Here is a 21,061-nt window from a genome sequence, read left to right as displayed (position 1 = left end):
TTCCTAAAATATCTTCACTTTCTATAAAAACATTAAAAGAATATTAAAATTAGAGGAGAAATTCCTAATTGAAAAACTCACTTAATTTCTTCATGTCTTCCAATCCTTTTTTATGAGGGGGTTCCTGAATAATTTTATCAACATCTGCCCTTCCAATCAAATCATCAGGTCGGTCCCACATAGAAAGACGAGTGGTAGGATTGTAAAAAAAGACCCGTTCGTCTCCAGTCCAAACCACACACCTAAGAATTGATTAAAAATATTTTATTATATTAAAGAAAATATTTTATAGCTAGGTTTTTTCATTTCAGCCCGTCAAAAGGAAGAGGGCAAGAACAGTTATTTAGACAACCAAACAGAAAAGAGCTGCCTGGCTAAGGTAAACACAGCAGTGAAATATACTGGGGGTAAAAAACAAAGCAGGAAGAGCAAAGCAATTTGTGATCAGAGTTTAGAATGCTAAGGAACTTGATTTAGCACTAAATTTGAGAGTACTAAATTTTAAACCATCACAAAAAATGAATTCATGGCAACAAATAATGCTATTAACCAGTTCTACAACTTAAAGAACAGAACATGGCACCCCACTTATCACATCATAGTTCCTAATATTTCTTACTTATTATTATTTAATAATAAACCAAAATTACATATGCAACCTTCTCTGAAGAAGTGACTACAGCACACTGATCCTGTGTTTTATAACTAGGGAACTTCATAACCAGGAATTAAACTCGGGGGCACTTCACCACTAAGCCACATCCCCAGTCCTATTTTGATTTTATTTTTTTAAATACTTTTTTAGTTGTTGTTGGACACATGCCTTTATTTTATTTATTTGTATGCAGTACCGAGGATCAAACCCAGCACCTCGCACATGCTAGGCGAACACTCTACCGGTGAGCCACAACCCCAGCCCCTTGTATTTTATTTAGAGACAGAGTCTGGGTTGCTTAATGCCTCACTTTTGCTAAGGCTGGCTTTGAACTTGCGATCCTCCTGCCTTTAAATTGTAGAACCGCTTAACAGCATTATTTGTTGTCATTAAATTCATTTTTTGTGATGGTTTAAAATTTAGTACTCTCAAAATGAGTGCCAAATCAAGTTCCTAACACTTCCCATTTCTCCCCTTCACAAGTTCCCCATATGACAGTGGTCCTCAGGCAGAGCAGGCAGCTAGATATCCAACAGAAATGAAGTCCTTTGACTAGATAATCAAAATTTAATCAACAGCTGTCAAACGTAAAGTGACTAGATGTTCAAAAATAAAAGAGTCTAAAGCAATAACAACAACTAGTATTATTGACAAGAAAAAAGACATTACGCTTGAAATGAATGACAAAATAAGAGTTCTAAATGGAAAAACAGAAGTTGTAAAAAGAATCAAATGAAAATTTTAGAAATAAAAAATAATGAAAATTAAATTTTGACGGATTGGTTCGAGGGCAGAATGGAGACAACAGAGTAAACCATGAATTAGAAGATGGATCAATAATTATCCCACCAGAAGAACAGAGAGGGGAAGGAAAGAATAAACAGAATTTCAGGAAACTATGTGATTGTAACAAACTGTTTAACAAATGTCACTGGATCCCACAAAAACAGGAGAAAAAGATAAGGGGACAAATACAAAATCTTCTGAAGACACAATAGCTAGAAATACCTCTCAAATTTGGTAAAAGACATAAATATCCACATTAAAGAAGCTCAGCAAATCCCATTTAGGATAAACCTCAAGAAAACCAGTCCTGCATTACTTTCCTATGTTCATATATGAACACACAAACCAGTTTAACTCCACATTATGTACAACCCACAAGAATGGGAAGCTGTCTGTACATGTAAGTATAACATGTCAAAATATACCCTATTGACATATATAACTAAAAAGAACAAAAAATTAAAAATAAATAAAATTAGTCCTAGACACAAGATAATCAAACTGATGAAAATAAGGGGAGAAAAACTTTGATAGCAATAAGGGGGGAAAAGAGCACAAATAATACAAAGTAGGAAATTATTCCAATGATCATGGATTTCTTATTAAAAAATAGGGGCCAGAAAACACTATAACATCTTTAAAAGTTCTGGAATGAAGAATTACCAACCAGAACTCAACATCTAGCAAAAACATCCTTTAGAGATAAGGGCAAACAAGATACTTTAGATGAAGAGATCAAGAGATTTCATCTGTAGAAGACCTGTTTGACAAGTTCTTCCGTGTTGAAAGGAAATGACATTAAAGGAAAACCTGGATCTTTAACAAAAAAAGGAAAAACAACAAAAATGGTAAATATAAATGATTTTTTCCTACATTCTTTAAAATATTTTGTGGCTGGGTTTTCATCCATTTAACCGTCATATATGAGATACCTACAACTAAGATCAGTGAGTATAGGTTAAAAAAAAGAAACTGAAACCAAGGTTTCCATTATTTTATGGGACATGGTACAATATTAACTCTAAATAGACTGTGGAGATTAGGTATGTATAATTCCTAAAGCAACAACTAACACAAAATGCAAAGAGGAATCACCAAAAATCCAAAACATTAATTACATGAAATGCTATACAAATTCAAATAATTCAGCTGAAAATAACAGTAGGAACATAAAAACAGGTAGATAGAAAAGACAAACAGAAAATAACAGTATTCTCAAATCCAACCATATCAAAAATTATGTTAAATATTAATAGTCTCAACACTCCGATTAAAAAGCAAGAACTGGGGGCTGGGATTGTGGCTCAGCAGTAGAGCACTTGCCTAGCACGTCGTGAGGCCCTGGGTTCGACCCTTAGCACCACATAAAAATAAATAAAATAAAGATTAAAAAAAAAAAAAGACATTAAGTAGGTGGCACATTAAAAAAAAAAAGCAAGAACTGACATGACAATAGATAAAAACATAAGACACTACTAATAGCTGTAAGAAAGTCTGTAAGAAACACACTTTAAATACAAAACCAGAGAAAAGCTAAAAGATACATCATGTAAACAAAGAATAAAAGGTAACAACTGCCGTTTTCCAAAAAGAGAAATGTTGAGACAAACTGTATAATGAAGAATAAAGAGGTTCATTTCATAATAATAAAAAGGACAATTATTCACCAGGAGGACGTAACCGTAATAAAATGTTTATGTCTATAATAGTTCAGAATAGATAAAAATGAACCAAATTCAAGGGAGAACTAAACAATTTTATAATTATAGATCAACACCATTCTCTCAGCACATGAGAGACCAAACTGACCCAAAACAAACAGTATTCAAATAGAAGATGTACTGAACAAGAATCAGAATTATACAAAGTACACTATCTGCCTGCAGAACAATTAAATCAATAATTTAAGTAAGATATCTAGTACCCAAAATATCTGGAAATGAAATAAAAGTCTTCTAAATCAGGAATCAAAGACAAAATCAAAAAGCAGAATTTAAGGTATGGACTGAACAACGGAAATACACCATATCACAATTTGCAGGATGCAACTAAAGTAGTGCTTCAAGGAAACTTAGGGCTTTAAATATTTACATTACAAAAGAAAAGACCTTTACCAATGACTTGAGAAAACAGAAAAAGCATAAAGTAACCCTTTTAATACATTAAAAGGAAAAGCTACTGCCGGACACAGTGGTGGACACTTATAATCCCAGCAGCTAGGGAAACTGAGGTAGAAGGATGTGAGTTCAAAGCCAGCTCAACAAAAGCAATGTACTAAGCAACTCAGTGAGATTCTGTCTCAAAATAACAAAACAGAGCTAGGGATGTGGCTCAGTGGTCGAGTGCCCCTGAGTTCAATCCCTGGTACCCATCTCCCAAAAAGGAAAAGGTACCATGACAAATAACATTTATCCCAGTAATGCAAAAAACAGTTTAATATTCAAAAGTCAATAAAATTCCCTAGATTAAAAGAATGAAGAAAAAACTTGATTAATAGACTTGGATAGCTGATTAAAAAAACACTAGCAAATGAGGAATAACAGGAAACGTCTTCAATCTGTTAAAGACAACTGAAAAGTTTATACCTACTATTTTAACTGATGATAGAAGATTAAACTGTATGTCACTGATATCAGAAACAAGTATGCTCACCTTTTCTATTTAGCATTGTACTAAAGGTTGTGGCAATAAGAAGTGGGAAAAAATAAGACATAAAAGGTCAGAAAAGAAGAAAACATTTCTATTTGTAAATGATGAATCTAAAAAACTACTATAAGGAATAAATTAGCATGGTTCTGGAATACAACGTTGATACATAAAAATTTATTCTATTCTTACATACAATCAAGTAGAAAATAAATGCTCTTTTAAAAAATTTAATTTGCAACAAATAACAACATGTAGGACTAAATCTAGCCAATTATTTCCATTCTACACTAAATAATGTTCAAGTATGTTAGTTAGCTTTTTGTCACTAACATCAAAATATCTGAGAACAACTTAGAAGAGTAAAAGTTTGGTTTGGGTTCAGAAGTCTCAGTCTACAGTGAGCTGACTCCATTCTTCTGGGCCCTAGGGTAAAGCAGAACATCATGGTAGGAAGGTGCAGCAGAGGAAAGCTATTCAGCTCATAGCACTGGGAAGCAGAAAGCAAGATTGAGGCACCAGGAACAAAATAAAACTCTTTCCTTCCTTCAGCCACACCTACATGTCTATAGTAGTCCTTTCAAATTATTAATCCATGAAATGGATGAATAAACTGATTTGGTTATAGCACTCTTAATCTAGCCATTTCTCCTCTGAACATTGTGACTCTGGCTATCACACAAGCCTACTGGGGAACACATCATATCTAAATCATAATACCAAGAGATATTAAAGACCTAAATAAATGGAAAGATAAATTATGCTCACGAATTGGAAGAGACAATATCAATTCTAACTTTTCTAAAGATTCAGTGCAATCTCAATCAAAATTCAAGCAGGGGTTCTATATATGTGTGTGTGTGTGGACAGAGATGTCATCGGGGCTGGGCTTGTGGGTCAGTGGTAGAGCACTTGCCTAGCATGTGTGAGACACTGGGTTCAATTCTCAGCACCACATATAAATAAATGAATAAAATAAAGATCCATCAACATCTAAATAAATAATACTCTTATGTCAAAAAACTGCCCAAACCTAGTAATGTGCAATCTAAAGTACATAGGAATGAAATGTATGATGTCTACATTTTCAATGCATCTGTAAAACAAGATTGAGAGATGCACTAAGGAATGGATATATAAGTGATTACACAAATATGGCAAAATATTAACCTACAGAATCTAGATGGTTCATCCATGTGCACTTAGAATTATTTAAATGTCAGCATCAAATTTTTCATAATAAAATACTGTGAGAACACTATAGAAACAAACAAAAACTATAGAAGTACACAGGAAAGAAAAAATTATATGCCACTCTTGTAAACACAAAATCGACTTAAATTCAGAGATAAAATTGTTAACTTAAGCTGGGCATGGTGGTACATGCCTGTAATCCCAGCAATTTGGGAGGCTGAGGCAGTTGGATTGGAAGTTCAAGACCAGCCTCAGCAATTTACCAAGAGCCTAACCAACTTAACAAGACCCTGTCTCAAAATAAAAATAAGACAGTGGTGGGGATGTGGCTCAGTGGTAAAGCACCCGTGTTCAATCCATACTATAAACAGTATAAAAATTTTTTTTAAAAAAAGAATTTTTTTTGTTAAGTTAAAACCAGATAAAGCATGGCAAATACAGGTAGTCATTATTATATGCACAGAACTACTAAAAGCTGAAACTTGCACAATCTTAATAATCAATGTAAAAAATCATAATTTGTGTCCTTTAAAAACATTTATCAAGAGCAAGAAATAGGAGCTTATGTCTTGAGAGAAAAGGTAGTACCTTCCTTTTTCTACATGGTGCCCATAGCTGTGAAAACAAGAAAACATTGATTTCATGTTCTGATTCTCCTAGTCACTGTGCTGGCTGCTTCCTCAAACAGACTTCAGCCTTCAGATTTCCCTGATTCACAGGATGGGAAATCAATGGACAAGGCCACATGGAATACAGGGATTCAATCCTGATGCCTCCTGGTCTGGAATTTCTTAGCAATTCAGGAAGTACTTTAGCATGCAAATTACTAGTTTAGGGCAGTTTTATTTTTTAGCAATTCAAGAAACTGGAGGATTGGCATTTCAAGGCCAGCTTCTATCCTATTGATATAGGATAGCAAGATCCTATCTCAAAATTTAAAATAGGGATGGAGCTGGTAGGTCAGTGGTAGAGTACATGCCTAGCACACGTGAGTTCCAGGGTTCAATTCTTAACACTGAAAAAAATTTTTGTTGTTATTGTTCAACAAATAGCTGAATACTTAGCATTGTGCCAGCACTGTGCTTCAAACTAAATTCAAAACATTTTAGTCAACAGGCAGCAGTCCTAGATTCCGCAGACCTTGTGTATTAGCAAAGGAGACAACTGTTAAAAGAAAAAGTTACAAATATATCAATATAAATTGGAATAACAGGAGCTAAAGATGTAGCTGAGTGGTAGAGTACTTGCCTAGTATGCACAAAACCCCAGATTTGATCCTGAATATTGCAAAGAAATAAGCAAAGAAATAAAAACATTTCTCAAAAAAACATTAAAAATTCTAAGAACCAGAAACTATAAAGTTTAACCAATCCCAGAAAATACAAAATTATTAATTTTCAAAAACCTGTTAAGCAAAGGTCATAAAATATCAGGAAAGAAATTCCAGTAAAGGTAAGGGAACCATGAAAACTCAAGTTTTACCTTTAGTTCCTTAACTTATCTCCAAGAAACAATAATCTGAAAAGCAACATTTGAAGATATCAAGAGACAAAAAGTTTTATTTAGCTTAAAGTTAGCACTTCATCTATTTTATGAGAAAAAGAACATTATGAAAATAAGGAATTCAAATTATACTTCCTTCATTAATAACTTGGAGAGTAATTCATTTGAACAATGATTATCTTTTATACATTCAGATGGACTGCAAAAGCACCAGTGACATATGCTTGTATTTGAGGGTACAGTGGTAAAGATAATTCCTAACATAGACACCAAACCTAAGAGCTATAAATAAAGAGACCAATTTGACCTTATAAAAAGTGTGTGTGGTTCTGGGGACTGAACTTAGGGCCTTGTATATGCCAGGCAAGCACTCTACCACTGAGCTAGCTATCTCCTAGTCCTAAAATATAAAATTTATACAGGACAAGATACCAAAACAAAAAGACAACACAATGAGAGAAACTACAACACATGTAAAAGTCAGCTTTATTCAGGTACCTCAGCAGCCAAGTAGGATCTTTTTATAGCCCTATAACAGAACCATGCCCCAGTGAGCCAAAACAGAAAAGTAACAGCCTCCCTAAGGCTAAAGGGACCCAGAAGCCAGAGACACAGAGAAAGATATGAGGTAGAATTACAAAGCACCAAATGTTAAGAGCAGTGGAAACACTCTAAGACAGACTTGTAGAGCTTCAGAAGATTTTCCAAATTATAACAATTTTGGGTTGAACTGGAGTAGATAGATGGTCACTACAAGACCTCACTCAATTGTCAGAAAAACACTGAGAAACTAACTCAAAGAAGAGTGCAAAAACAAGACTAGATCCAAAAGACCTCATACATAAATTACAGCTGTTCCACCAGTGAAAAGAAACAAATGAAGAAAAGCAAGAATCATACATACAACTTCTAAAAAAAATTTAGCTACCTGAGGATAGACCCATATCTGAAAATAAACTGAGGGAGGTTAGAGTTGATTATTGGCCTTTCATGTACATACTGGTATACAGAAATCACAATTCTGGAATATGTACTTTGAATACAGACTATTTTCAGAACTCCGATTTGGAATCAGATACATACTTTCCAGAATTACTTTTTAAACAAGCTTAATTTTGAAGTCAGTGGAGTAACTATATAGAAGACAACTAAGCCAAGTGTCTTAAAGATACAACAATTTGGCTGCATATCCCTCTAGAAATGCCCTACACATAAAAATAACTAGGAAAAAAGTTTAACCTATCTTCAGCAATCATATTAAACAATAGTATTGGTACTGAAACTCTGTATATCATATGAGAAATGCAAATGAATAATTATGTTATTAGCGCCACTGAGAAATAGAGTCCATGCTGGCGTATAAATACCACTTCTCACAAAAAGAAAACAGGATTCCTTGGAGAAATGGCCGATTCTAGGTCTAAGACAGGAAATAATACAATAAGCCTCGAACAGCTTATCTAAGAAAGGAAAATATAAATATAAGACAGAATTTTAACAAAAATGCTCAGGAGCCAGCTTTAAGAAAACCAAAGACAAATGATCATCAATAAGGATAACAACTTCAATGAACAGGAATGGATAGGAATGTATAATATATATTTAAACCTATGAATACTCAAATTAACTCATTATTTTGTAAACTGGCAAATCCTTTCTTTCCTGTACAGTCTTTACCTCCAAGTAATCAATATTGATGAGAAGAAATACTTTCTAAGTATTTCAGTTAATAAATGAAGAGAATAACAGAAATACATTGCAACTTTCAGCCCTTAATGATTTATAGGAACTAAGTCAGGATTCTTCATCTTTGCACTATTGACATTTTGGGCCAAATAATTATTTCTCATAGGGAACTTTCCTGGGCATGGTAGGATGTTTAGAAGCATCTCAGCCTCTACTTACTAGATGTTTATTAATACTCTCAAAGTTGTGACAAACAAAAATGTCCCCAGACATTCCCAAATGTCTACTGAGAAGAATCACTCCTGGTTGAAAACCACTAATTCCCTCAAAGTGCATCTAGTTGTCATCATCAATGGTTGCTAACATCACACAAACACCCACCCACACACACTGACCCACCCCCCCCCACCAAAAAACCTACTAGATACATTTTGAGGGAATTAATCTTGTCCAAAAGAGTGAACCTCAACCTGATCACACAGCTCTAAATCTGCTAGCTAGTTCAAATGAAATTCAGGAATGGAAGACCTTCTTGAATAATAGTAGAACCCAGGACATCGCAGGACATTAATTTTTAAAAATCCATACTTTGGGACACTATAGGAAAAATAAAACTAAAAAGACATAACTAACTATAAAAACTATAAGGACATAACTAAACTATAAAAATTATAAAAAGATATAACTTTACTTAGTTCTTTAAATGTAATTATAAAAGGGCTGGTGATATAGCTCAATGTATTCAAGACTTCTCAATAGTGGCTCAAGTATATAAATTATAAACATTAATGAAGAGTACCATGAAATGAGAAAAACACTTATAGCAACTAAATTTGGGGTTTAAACACCCCAAGTGTAACAAACAAGGACCAAAATATTCACTCAATGAAAACATATTTGACATATGCTTTTTTTAAAAGTATCTTTTCTTCCTAAAGAAAAAAAATTAAACAAGTACAATTTTTAAAAAACAGAATAAAACAATTCATTAATTAAGCTAAATACACACCATGGAGTACCAGGAATAGGAGTAGTAGCTACTGGTTTTGCCTTCTGGGCAGCCTTTTCTTCTTCAGTCATCTCCTCTTCTTTGGGCTCCTAAGGGAAATTATATTATTCATATTTAATTAATAACATGAAAAAATACAAAAGTCAGTATTACTGCAAATATCACTAACTGTAAAGTCTATTGCTGGAACTGAGAGGGAAATCCTGAATACGAATTCCTAAGATAATTGTAAATCTTTGCTCCACCAAAAGAGCTGAATATTTTTTTTTAATATTTATTTATTTATATATTTAGTTAGTTTTCGGTGGACACAACATCTTTGTTTGTATGTGGTACTGAGGATCGAACCCAGGCTGCACGCATGCCAGGCAAGCGTGCTACCATTTGAGCCACATTCCCAGCCCCAGAGCTGAATATTATAATAATAAAACTTAATAGCCATGTGCTTAGGAGCAGAAATGGAAAACTACAGTATACAAATCAAAGAAGACCTATTCATTTGAGGTTGTTTCTTATTTCTGCTACCTTTCCTGTTACTGAAACATGACTACTATTGGCCCCCTCACCAAATAAAGGAAGCTTACACAAACAGACCTCTTAGTGTTAGAAAGGGATCATTTCACACTTAGACACAAAAGTAGGGAGGATAGAAAATATAATCCCTCAACATTCCCTAAATATGAGGTCGTGCTTTTTAAAAAATTTGTTGGTGTAATTCATACACATATAAAAACCTAATTTATCGTTTTCATTCCCCAGTACTTCCCCAACCCTTCCCTCCTCCTCACTCCTCTTATCCCTTTCCTCTGCCCTAATGGATTCCCTTCTTTCATGGTATTCACTCCCCCCACTTTTATTTTTATCTGTTTTTTTCCCCTTGAACTTCCAAATGAGAAATAAAATGATAATTTTCTTTCTCAGATTTATTTCACTCAAAATTATGACCTTAAGTTCCACCCATTTTTCTGCAAATGATTTAAATTTTGTTCTTCTTTATGGGTGAATAAATACTATATTTTTGATACGTATGTACATACAACACATTTTTTTAATCCAATGAAGTTGTACTACTAACTTGAACATGTATCAGTCTGCAAGTCAGGAGACAAGAGCTCAAGTCCAAGCTCTGGCCTAAGACCTACTCTTTTCTCTTGGCCTCAGTTCAGTAAAAAATAATGTAATGACACTTTTAAAGGAAAAAAAATGAGTTAAAAATTTCCAAGAACTCTAAAATTTCAGAGCTCAAACTTATATATTTTTTAATATTTACTTTTAGATGTAGACGGACAACACAATGGCTTTATTTTTATGTGGTGCTGAGGAGCCAACCCGGGTCCCGCCTGTGATAGGCGAGAGCTCTACTGCTGAACCACAGTCCCAGCCCTGGAGCTCAAACTTATAGTAATTTTTTAAGTATATACCAAAGAGACATTCAGTTACATGTAAATTGTACCAATCAATGAAGGATGGCTACCAGATTAGCAGGTACCAGATACCTCCTTTATCTCCTTCATGGGCTCTTCTTTAGGATCCTCCTCCTCTGTCTCCATTGGCAGAGGTTCTTCAGAGGGTTCTTTGATTGGCTCTTTAATCTTCTCTTCTAATTTTTCTGTTAAACAATTAATGGCAAAGGTTTTTATGTAACTTTTAAAGAATTTGCAGAAAATAAGCAGTTGTGATATTCTTCTTCTAGCTGTTAACCATGAAGATAAAATATTCCTCTTTATAATATCATTGATTTGAACACAATGCAATCAAGAAACACCTTAAAGATCTACTGACTTCAAAGGAATACATAGTCTTTCAGGTCATTTATATATCATTGGTAGTCATCATATCATCATATATTTTGCTGAAAGGGATAAGATACTAAGGTATTAAGAACAAAAATAGGATCTTGTGATACAGCAAATTGCATCTTCTACACCTAAGATTCCAAAAGCCCGAGTTCTGTTCTTTATAATACACACATTCCTTCCTGATCAATTTTATCAATCTCTCTCTTTTTTTTTTTTAAAGAGAGAGAGAGAGAGAGAGAGAGAGAGAGAGAGAGAGAGAGAAGGGGGGGAGGGAGGGAGGGGAAGGGAGGAGAGAAAGAATTTTAATATTTATTTTTTAGTTTTCGGTGGACACAACATCTTTGTTTGTATGTGGTGCTGAGGATCGAACCCGTGCCGCACGCATGCCAGGCGAGCGCGCTACCGCTTGAGCCACATCCCCAGCCCCAATTTTATCAATCTCAATAAGGACAATACAACTATACAATTCCTGACAAAAGAAAAATATGCACCTGGGTGTGTGTATAATGTATACATCATTATATACATTAATTTCTCCAGATAGAAAAAATGATGGCAAACACATAAGTAGAAGAAATGGCTTTTTAAATACAATCTATTAATCAATTCCGAAGAAATAAAAATCCTATAATTATGTATCCGGTGTGTTAAAAATGATTCATTTCAGAATTTCAAACAGTATACTCATTTATACTCATTATAGCTCATACTATGTCATAAATCATTAAAACAATTATACCTTTTTCCTTTAGTTCTTGGGGTTTTTCCCAGGTTGATTCTAATGTTCTGTTGTTATAATAATATGTTTTCCCATCTGCTGTTTTATATTCAGTCCATTCAGAAACTGCTGTTGCTCCAGCTAAGGTAGCAGGTGAAGCTGCAATAGCAACCTGGGGGTGTATCATGGGTACAATAGGAGGGGCCATTCCTGGCAATACACCTAAAAAAGAATAATAAAAAATCAGATCCAAAGTATTAAACTGGGATACAAAATAACACTCTAAAATAGGAGCTAAATCTTTCTATTATATATTAATAAGTGAATGGATCAGTTAGAGCAAATATATATATCTATATATATATCTATATAAAAAGGTGGCTCAAATATCACTCGGTTCCCTGGGTTTTTAGTTCCAATACCAAAATTCAACATGGAAATTCAACCTAACTACCTTAAGAACAGTCAGAAATTTGGGTCTCCTCTATGATAGAAATCTTAACATAAATTATAAAAATCATGGTACATGTTAATAGAAATATATTTTTGTAAAGATAATTTCTCAAATGTTAACTAAAGTATAACATTTACTGTACACGTTTCCTGAGGCAAAATATTGCCTACTTTTAAAATACTTAATAGTATAATAATTTTGTTTTAAAGTAAATGATTAAATTTTATCAAATTCAAATGATTAAGTTAGTTATCTCTGTACAACATCAATTTGTTCTTTTCCTAGAAGCAGCTATTTTTTAAAAGACAAGCAAGATTTATGTTTTTACCAGATAATCAAATAAACTAATACTATATGAAATAAAATACTATTAAAATAAGGACACATGAAAACAAAATTGGGGGGAAATTCTTAAATCTAAGTTCCAGATAATTATGTTACTTCAATAAATTAAATTTATACTATACACACAAATATCCACACACATATACTCACTAGCATGCAAGCATAATCACATCACTTTACACATGGAAATGATTTTTTTATATTTAACTTAAAAACATACATCAAAAATAAAGTTAAATGTTATGAATATGAGAATGAAGTTGTTTACACTTATTACATAAATTAAGATATAAAGTGATCTGACCTTATTTGCTTTTGTGAACCAAAGATGCTAATACTACAGGCAATCGGGAAAATTAAGTGTTGGCCAAATATGACAACTGCATTTATACTACTCATTAAAAAGAAAAATATTAAAAAATCCACTCACTTGGGCAAAAATAAATAAAAGGATAAACAACAACATTCACTACCATGCCAACTTACAGACAAAACAAACTAAGATGGTTTTAAAAATTACCGGTCTTGGTGGTAGCGACTGTCTTTACATACGGGCAGCTGACTATTTGCATCATTGCTACACCTGTAAAATGGATAAGCAAGCACAGGTTGGAAAGCTGCCATGGTATGTCAGCTACCACTGGGAATCAGGGAAATAATTTACCACTACAATTTAGAATGCTCTTTCCAATGAAAAAGACCAAGGATGGGGTAAAATTTCTTTTTGTTTGACATTTTGTGGGAAGTGGTGTCATATTTAATGATTCTAACTGTAAATTACAACATCAATTACCTACCAGCCCTGATAATATCTGAAGGAGTCTCAGAGGTTAAGTTCAACAACAATAAAAAGCCCCTTCATTACATATACATAACAAATTCTCATGTGGGACATTTTCCCACAGGACATCAAGTCCGTGCTGCTCTTGCTTAGATGCCAAAGAAAGGCAAATGCAGCATGACACTAACAAGAAAGACACTTTCTCTATGCTGCTAAGTTGAAACTATATGCAGGAGCTGAAGGATATATAGCACAACTATGCAGAAGTAGAAAAGAGGTAAGAAAAAACTAAGGACAAAAAGGAGTGGGTGGCATAGGAAGAAAATAAGGTTTGAAATGGATCCAAATATTCCACTGCAAATAATAGTTCAAATAAAAGGCAAAGATGAAGGACAGCAGCATTCAACTAATGACAAAATATCCATGTCTAGTGCCTGCTCCATGGAATTACAACAGCTTGGAACACTGAGGAAGCAGGATGAAACTAAGAAACATCCAGCACCTTTACTATTACTAATAACCATATGGGCTGATGGCTGCAGAAACCTGTAACATTTAGGCTGGCTAAAGAAATACTACTTGCATTAAAGAATGGAAATCATGTACATTTCTGATAAGACTAAGGATTCATTATGATGCATTACAATAATAAGGTAATTAAAGCAAAACCTGGAAAACTAAAACCGATTAAGGAAAATTCAAAATAAAATTAAAGATTTAAGAAAAAGACTGAAGGCTTAAGATTATAGGGGAAAGAACCTTTAAATATTTTTTTAACTGAGAAAAAACTAAACTTAGTTTGGTACCCATGAAAATTAAAAATAACAAACAACTACTTTCCCCAGGACAGGAAAAGAAATCTTTCCTAGTTCAGAGTTAAACCCCTGTTTGTAAACAATGTAACTATGCTCACACACACACACACACAAAAATACTGCCAGCATTTGAAAACTGCCTTTAATTTTTATTTTAGATAAAGAATATTAGAGCTAAACTCTCATCACCTCTTATAGTAAAATAAAAACACTGGATAATAAAAGCAAACTGAGTAAAGTTATATGTATATCTTTATTTTCTCAGTGTTAAAAGAAAGCAAAAGAAAAATTCATTTGCTTAAGGAAGTTATAGCCTGTGTTAAGTTTAAATTAGTATAAACACTGCCATCTACAGGACCACAAAACCCATTAAACTGGCACTAGAAACTCAATTCTTTGAATATATTAACTTATTCTCATCAAAGGATGTTCTCTGAAACAATCCTCCAAAAAAATAATTTTAACTTTGTAACAGATGAAAACCAAATAAATTCATATTTAGATGTACATGCCATTGCTAAATATCAACAGGCCAACAAAGAACTCCTCCATTTAACTATCAACATAAAGATCATGCTGAAAAATCATACATATTTCTCTTCATGGCTAACATGATAAACTTACAGCTTTCTCTCAATGTATTACATACATATCATGAATACTCACAAAATAACCACACATTTAAATATCTAACTTTTTTTAAAGAGAGCATTTATCCAATTTTCCTACAACTTTGTCCTCAAATTATGCTCTAATCTGCAAATTAGAAAATTTTCATTTAACATTTTAGATAATTATGTCAAAGATAGCAAGTTTCTCAAAATTCCAAATATGATTTTAGTTTGAAAAGTAGAAATCCTATAATCCCAATTCAATTTACTATTCCCAAATTCTACCTTCTATTCCTATACTTCACCTAATTCTTCTACTCCTTCTTTTCATCATGTTTGATTTTCCCAAAATCATCCTCATTAGAGCCAGATAATAGCAATAAAACAGAATTCAAATAGAATTTAGGGCTCCAAAATAAATTTCATACAAGTCTCTCCTGTTCTTCTTAATATTTAAAAGAAATAAAGAGGGGAAAATAGAAAAGTGTACAAAAAACCCAAAAATCTGGCAAGAAAAAAAGTAAGTCCTCTTTTTCACTAAAAGACCTTTACTTGTAGTACTGAATTAAAAAGGAAAATGCAACCAGGCATGGTGGCACATGCCTGTAATCCCAGAAGCTCAGGAGGCTGAGACAGGAGAATCTAGAGTTCAAAGCCAGTCTCAGCAAAAGTGAGGCACTAAGCAACTCAGAGAGACTATGTCTCTAAATAAAATACAAATTACAGCTGGGGATACTGCTTAATGGTTGAGTGTCCCTGAGTTCAATCTCCAGTACCAAAAAAAAAAAAAATTAAAAAAGGGAAAATGAGAAAAACAAACTAATATTAGTGTCATTTTCTATAAGATACTAACTAGCAAACTCTCCAAAGAGTCTTGGTATCTTTGATAAAATCTTTAAAAACTATCCAATTCAATTTCTTACAATTGACCTACAAAATTTCATTAACAACTGCCATTTATGCCTTTTGGTGCCAAACATCACACATATCACCAAATTTTGGTCAGCCAAATGGTCACTACTATGTTTCCTTTTAAATGATGGGCAAGGCTCTTGGGAAAAACATGTGACATCAAACTGCAGCTATAGCTTGAAGGGTATTATTATGACAGTTTCACTTTCTGCAGAAATGAATTTTGCTATTCTGTACCTTTCACCCTCTGATCCTCTAGAGCAACACAAAATTTTCTTTTTCAGGTGATCACCTTTCAAAATACTTCAACAGCATTATGATGCTACCTTTCAGTCTTCTCTCTACAGATTTAACAACCCAGCTCCTTCAGATCTGATCTTGACACAGTCCTTAACCCTAAAGCAGGTCAAGATTTCAAAAAGAGGTTATGACAAATGCCAAGATATTCTTCATTATATCACTTAATTTCCTACAAAAATTATATCCAGAGGAAAGTAATAGCTGCTTGTCTTAAATTTAACTTAGAAAACAAATAATCCTAGCATTAGAGAAAACATTTTTTACTTTCATCTAATTTTAATGAGCTGAGTTTCTTAACTATCACATACAGCAATTTAATTATCTAAAATTACATTAATAATGTGTAAAAAATTTTTCTATCAAATAAAAAAAACACTAATTGTTAAAAATTTTGGTTCCTTTCTTGCCAAGGTATATTATCTGGAAGTATCATTTTCACAGTGGTAACAAGGAAAAAGACAACTGAACAACAGTGAAAATTGTATGCAATTCTAACAAATAGCTATATATCACAGCTAACATAGAAATTAGTGCAACAAAGTGGAAAAAATAAACCGACAGACTGGGAACCAGGTTCTATTCATCTTTGCTACAAACTAACCCCATAAACTTTACCTCTTTAAGATATATTTTCAATTATAACACAAGAAGAATGAATCATAGGTCAAGGATCAAATAAACCCATTTGACAACTGCTAATGCACTCAAATAAAATTCCCAATACTATCTATTTCCAACACTAAAACTACCCACTACCTATAGGAAGAATTCTACTCCACAATCTTTGAATTCATTCTCTAGTTCAAATAATTCCTCATAAGACAATAAAACATGCAAATTCGCCATAACAATCTAAATGATGCATGTTGTACTTTACTTCACAAATATTACTAGGAACTTTCTGGTTTGTTCTATGAATTTAAGTTTAGTGACTCACATTTTCTTCCCAGTATAACATAACTATTAAGATCTTGGTATCTAGAAATGCAGGGCACAGGGTCAAATTCCAGCACCATCACTTATTAGCTATGTGACCTTGGACAAATAATTTAAACTGTCCATGTACCTACCTCTTAGATGGTTTTGAAATGAAAGAAATTTAATGCATAAAAAGTGCTTAGAACAGTGTACTGTATATAAAGCATTCAACTTGTGTTGGCTATTATGACTGGTGACTTCTCAATTTCACATACTCAATTCCTTAAAAATATTGCATTTAGTACATATTTACATGAGAAGATGATCATTTTTAATTCACTGCAGCTATTATACAAAGTGTAGCTTTAAATGTGACTCTAATTTTAAGACATGTAAACAACAACAACAACAAAAAATGACATTTACCAAAACTTAAAAAGAGAAATACTGCAGTTAGCCATGAATCTTTCAAAAACATTTCACACAGGTGAGATTCAAGGCAAATTTCAAATGCAACAGACACATGAGAACAAACTAACTGACAATATGAAAACAGAGCTGGAAAGACTATTGTAATCTGTTGGTTTACCTGGAAGTGGAATTGGCATGCCAGGAAGGGGAACACGAAACGGAGGTACCATTACTGGTGGAAAAGCAGGTATTGCTGCTGCTGGCTGAGGTACTGAATGAGGAACAGCAGGAGGTAACGTCTGGGGATGCGGCTGGGGAACAGTTTGCACAGGTGTGGCTGTAGGAGCAGGAGTTGAAACACTAACTGTAGGCGTGGCAACAGAAACAGCAGAACTTGGGGTCTGATCTTGTGTTGTGGGTGCTGATAAAAGACAAAACAAAAAAAGTATCACTCCTTCATAAACCATTTTACTATATCCATTCATCATTCATTCATTCACTAAGTATTTAAGGAACCATTCCATGCACTGTAAGAAATTTGTCAAAAAGTCTCGGTCTTCCAAGAAGCTTGAAAATAGTAAAATGAAATATTAAAAAAAAAAAAGTGAATGGGATAAACATATAGGGCTATAAACCAAGACCCAAAGATCACACCTCTAACTGTGGAGAGGGTACAGAAAATTTTATAGTGGTATGATGAGCCTTGAAAGATTCAAGATTTCAATAAGGAAAAGGAATGGAAGGGAAAAAATAAGCCAGTGACAGGATTTTGAGTAGAAGCAAAGAGTAGAGAGCAACAGGAAATGTTCCAAAAATTGAAGGTAAGCAGTCAACTAAGTAAAATATTTGGCATATCAACACAACTAGTGAGTTATGGCTGGAAAGGTAGGCCAGAGGCAGATAGTATAAAGCCTTGAACAGAAGGCTAGCAAGTCTGCATTTTGCTTGGGGAGAACTCATGTAGAGAAATAATCTAGAAAAACACACACTGATACACATTAATAGTAATTACCTCTGTGCATGCCTTTCTCTCTCTCTTTTTTTTGGTGGTACTGAGTACTGAACCCAGGACCTCACACATGCTAAGCAAGCACTCTACCAAAGAGCTACATCCCTAGCCCTTTTTATTTCATTTTGAGGCAGGGTCTCACTAAGTTGCCCAGGCTGGCCTCAAACTTACCATCCTCCTTCCTCAGCCTCCCAAGTAGCTGGGATTACAGGTATGTACAACCATGCCCAGCTAATGTTTAACTATGTATACCTTCTTAGAGTTTGAAATTTTTATTAAGAATGCATTCTCATGTTGTATGACTTCCCAAAATACTTATGAGGAAGAAAGACTAAAGGATTCTGTGTGGAACAGTAATAATCAATGTTCATTTGATGAATAAACCTAGCAGATGCAAAGAGAGAAAAGGCAGAACAGCAGTGGGAAAAACAGTTACATTATTAGACTTCTCTAAGCAAGGAAGAACAGGGAAAAAAAGATATGCAAATAACTAATGACTGACTGGATATGAACATCCCAAATAACTAATGACTGACTAGATAAAAAACAACTCAGGCTTCTCCTCTATCATTTCAAAATTCTTCTAAAAAACATTTTTTTTCTTAAGTTCAGGTTTGGGCTATGGTTCTATAACTCTATGGTAGAACACTTGCCTAGCATATATGAGGTCCTGGGTTCAATCTCCAGCACAACCAAAAAAATAAAAGTTCAGGTTTCCAACACCAGGAGAATGTGAAATTCAGGATAATTTGAGTTTTGCTAATACATTGTTTTTAATTATCAAAAATAAAACACTACATTCCTAGTAGTCACATAAAATTAAACTGACCAAAAAAATAAAATCCAAATTTCACTCTTTTTTTTAAAAAACAAGTTTCAGGGCTGAGTTTGTGGCTCAGTGGCAGAGCGCTTGCCTCGCACAGGTGAAGCACTGGGTTCGATCCTCAGCCCCACATAAAAATAAAAGATAGTGTCCATATACAACTAAAAAACTATTTAAAATTAAGTTTCAGTTCTCACATATTACAAAATATTTTTGTTATTTATTCATAGCTGTCTCATTTCAAAGTAAAACTCACTTTGGTAATTCACTAGTAGCAAACAGCTTATCTTTTCTTGATGTAAAGAAAAGAAAGTGTCAAACTATCTGTGTTAGTCTGAGGATGAACTTAACAAATTAAATGGGGGGGGGGGATAGTGCTTTGCCAATCTTTATATGTCTTTAATTATAGGCGAAAGCACACTGCTCAATAAAAACCACCCAATAATCCAACTGACAAAAAAAATCTGTCAGTATCTTTTTCTAGTTTCTAAAAATTAAAAACTCACTTAGGCTGGGAAGATGTGAGCAATTTCATACTTGTTAATAAGGGACTCACCTTGGCTAAATAGACAGCAGGGCCAAACAAGTATCTTCAGGGGCCCAGGAATGAATTGTTGGTCTAGCATAGACCTAGCCTTAGGGTACAGTATCATATTAATATAATTTTATAACAGTGTGAAAATACAAATTACATGCAACATTTGCCCAGTCCCATACATATAACACTTAGCATTTGTAATATACTATAATGGCTAAGAATATATTTAGATATTCTTCCCAAATTCCCTGAGAAGTAGATCATGATGAGTTTTCATAAATTTACACAAAATGAACTTATGCCCAATAGGGATTAAAACTTATTCTTAATTTTGAGTCCTAGCTACACATACATATCTACACTGTAGTAAGTCTTAAGGTATACAACAACATTCAGATCATTACTAAAATTATGATCCAAAGTACTACCACCAGAAAAATAAAGTTAGTTCATACAGGAATCAATTTCAAGTACAAAGGATCACCAATAAGGATGGCAAAAAGTATTTACTCAGGGCATTCCTCTTATTTTCCAGTACAGGATATTCTTATTTTATTAGTGGTAATGAGTCATAAGAGGAAAAGGGTAAAAGCAATTAAAGAATTAAATGGGAAACTGGGAGAATGATACCTAAGACTAGGGAATAAATTCCTACTGACTCCACTTGTTAAGATAATTAAATAAAGTTCTACAACTCCAAAAATACTATTAACTCAATCTCAGATTTTTAACAAAAAAAGACAAGTGACTGACTATATATAACAGATGAAAAAATACTAAGACTAGTATGACAATACTTTAAGATACTGAACCAAGTGAAACAAAATTAAAAGATAACTAATACTCAGAGAGACAACAACAAAACTATGTTTAAAAATAGTAAAAACAACATTTCACTGTTTGTTCTCAGTGACTGGCCTCTTAGTCACTGAAGGGCAGTGTGGAAAAAATAGCAAGTGGCATTTTTAATAGAATAGTTGATTATCCCAAAGATAGCTATGAGCTTACCGATATAGTACTGATAAAGAAATGGAATACACAGAGGATGATTAAAATATCTGTAAAACCACCTCCCTTAAAAACAGAATAAAGTACTAATATTTCTCCTTCCAAAGAAGGCAGGGAAGAAAATTTAAGCAACAAAGAAC

General features: G+C 33.5%; 1 protein-coding gene across 8 annotated transcripts in view; it reads right to left on the bottom strand.

The window, feature by feature from the left end:
• Tcerg1 (transcription elongation regulator 1) overlaps nucleotides 1-21,061 on the bottom strand; it is a 65,570-nt gene that overhangs the window by 30,197 nt on the left and 14,312 nt on the right. For 6 of the 8 annotated variants that reach the window (XR_002483825.3, XR_005728630.2, XM_021725697.3 and 3 more), the window contains exons 5-10: nucleotides 17,722-17,964; nucleotides 13,316-13,378; nucleotides 12,018-12,218; nucleotides 10,976-11,088; nucleotides 9,480-9,568; nucleotides 82-242 (exon numbers count right to left, since the gene is read on the bottom strand). Coding sequence is in view for 6 of the 8 variants with exons in the window: in XM_021725697.3 (XP_021581372.2) it covers nucleotides 82-242; nucleotides 9,480-9,568; nucleotides 10,976-11,088; nucleotides 12,018-12,218; nucleotides 13,316-13,378; nucleotides 17,722-17,964 (870 nt within the window). In the remaining 2 variants the exon portion in view is untranslated. The remainder of the gene's footprint in view (nucleotides 1-81; nucleotides 243-9,479; nucleotides 9,569-10,975; nucleotides 11,089-12,017; nucleotides 12,219-13,315; nucleotides 13,379-17,721; nucleotides 17,965-21,061) is intronic. The other 2 variants (XM_013358170.4, XM_005324203.5) reach the window with 1 other exon arrangement.

Source organism: Ictidomys tridecemlineatus, chromosome 1 (assembly GCF_052094955.1).
Source record: "Ictidomys tridecemlineatus isolate mIctTri1 chromosome 1, mIctTri1.hap1, whole genome shotgun sequence".
NCBI lineage: Eukaryota > Metazoa > Chordata > Mammalia > Rodentia > Sciuridae > Ictidomys > Ictidomys tridecemlineatus.
The sequence above is the reverse complement of the archived record's forward strand: the minus strand, read 5'-3'. Positions and strand labels throughout refer to the sequence as shown.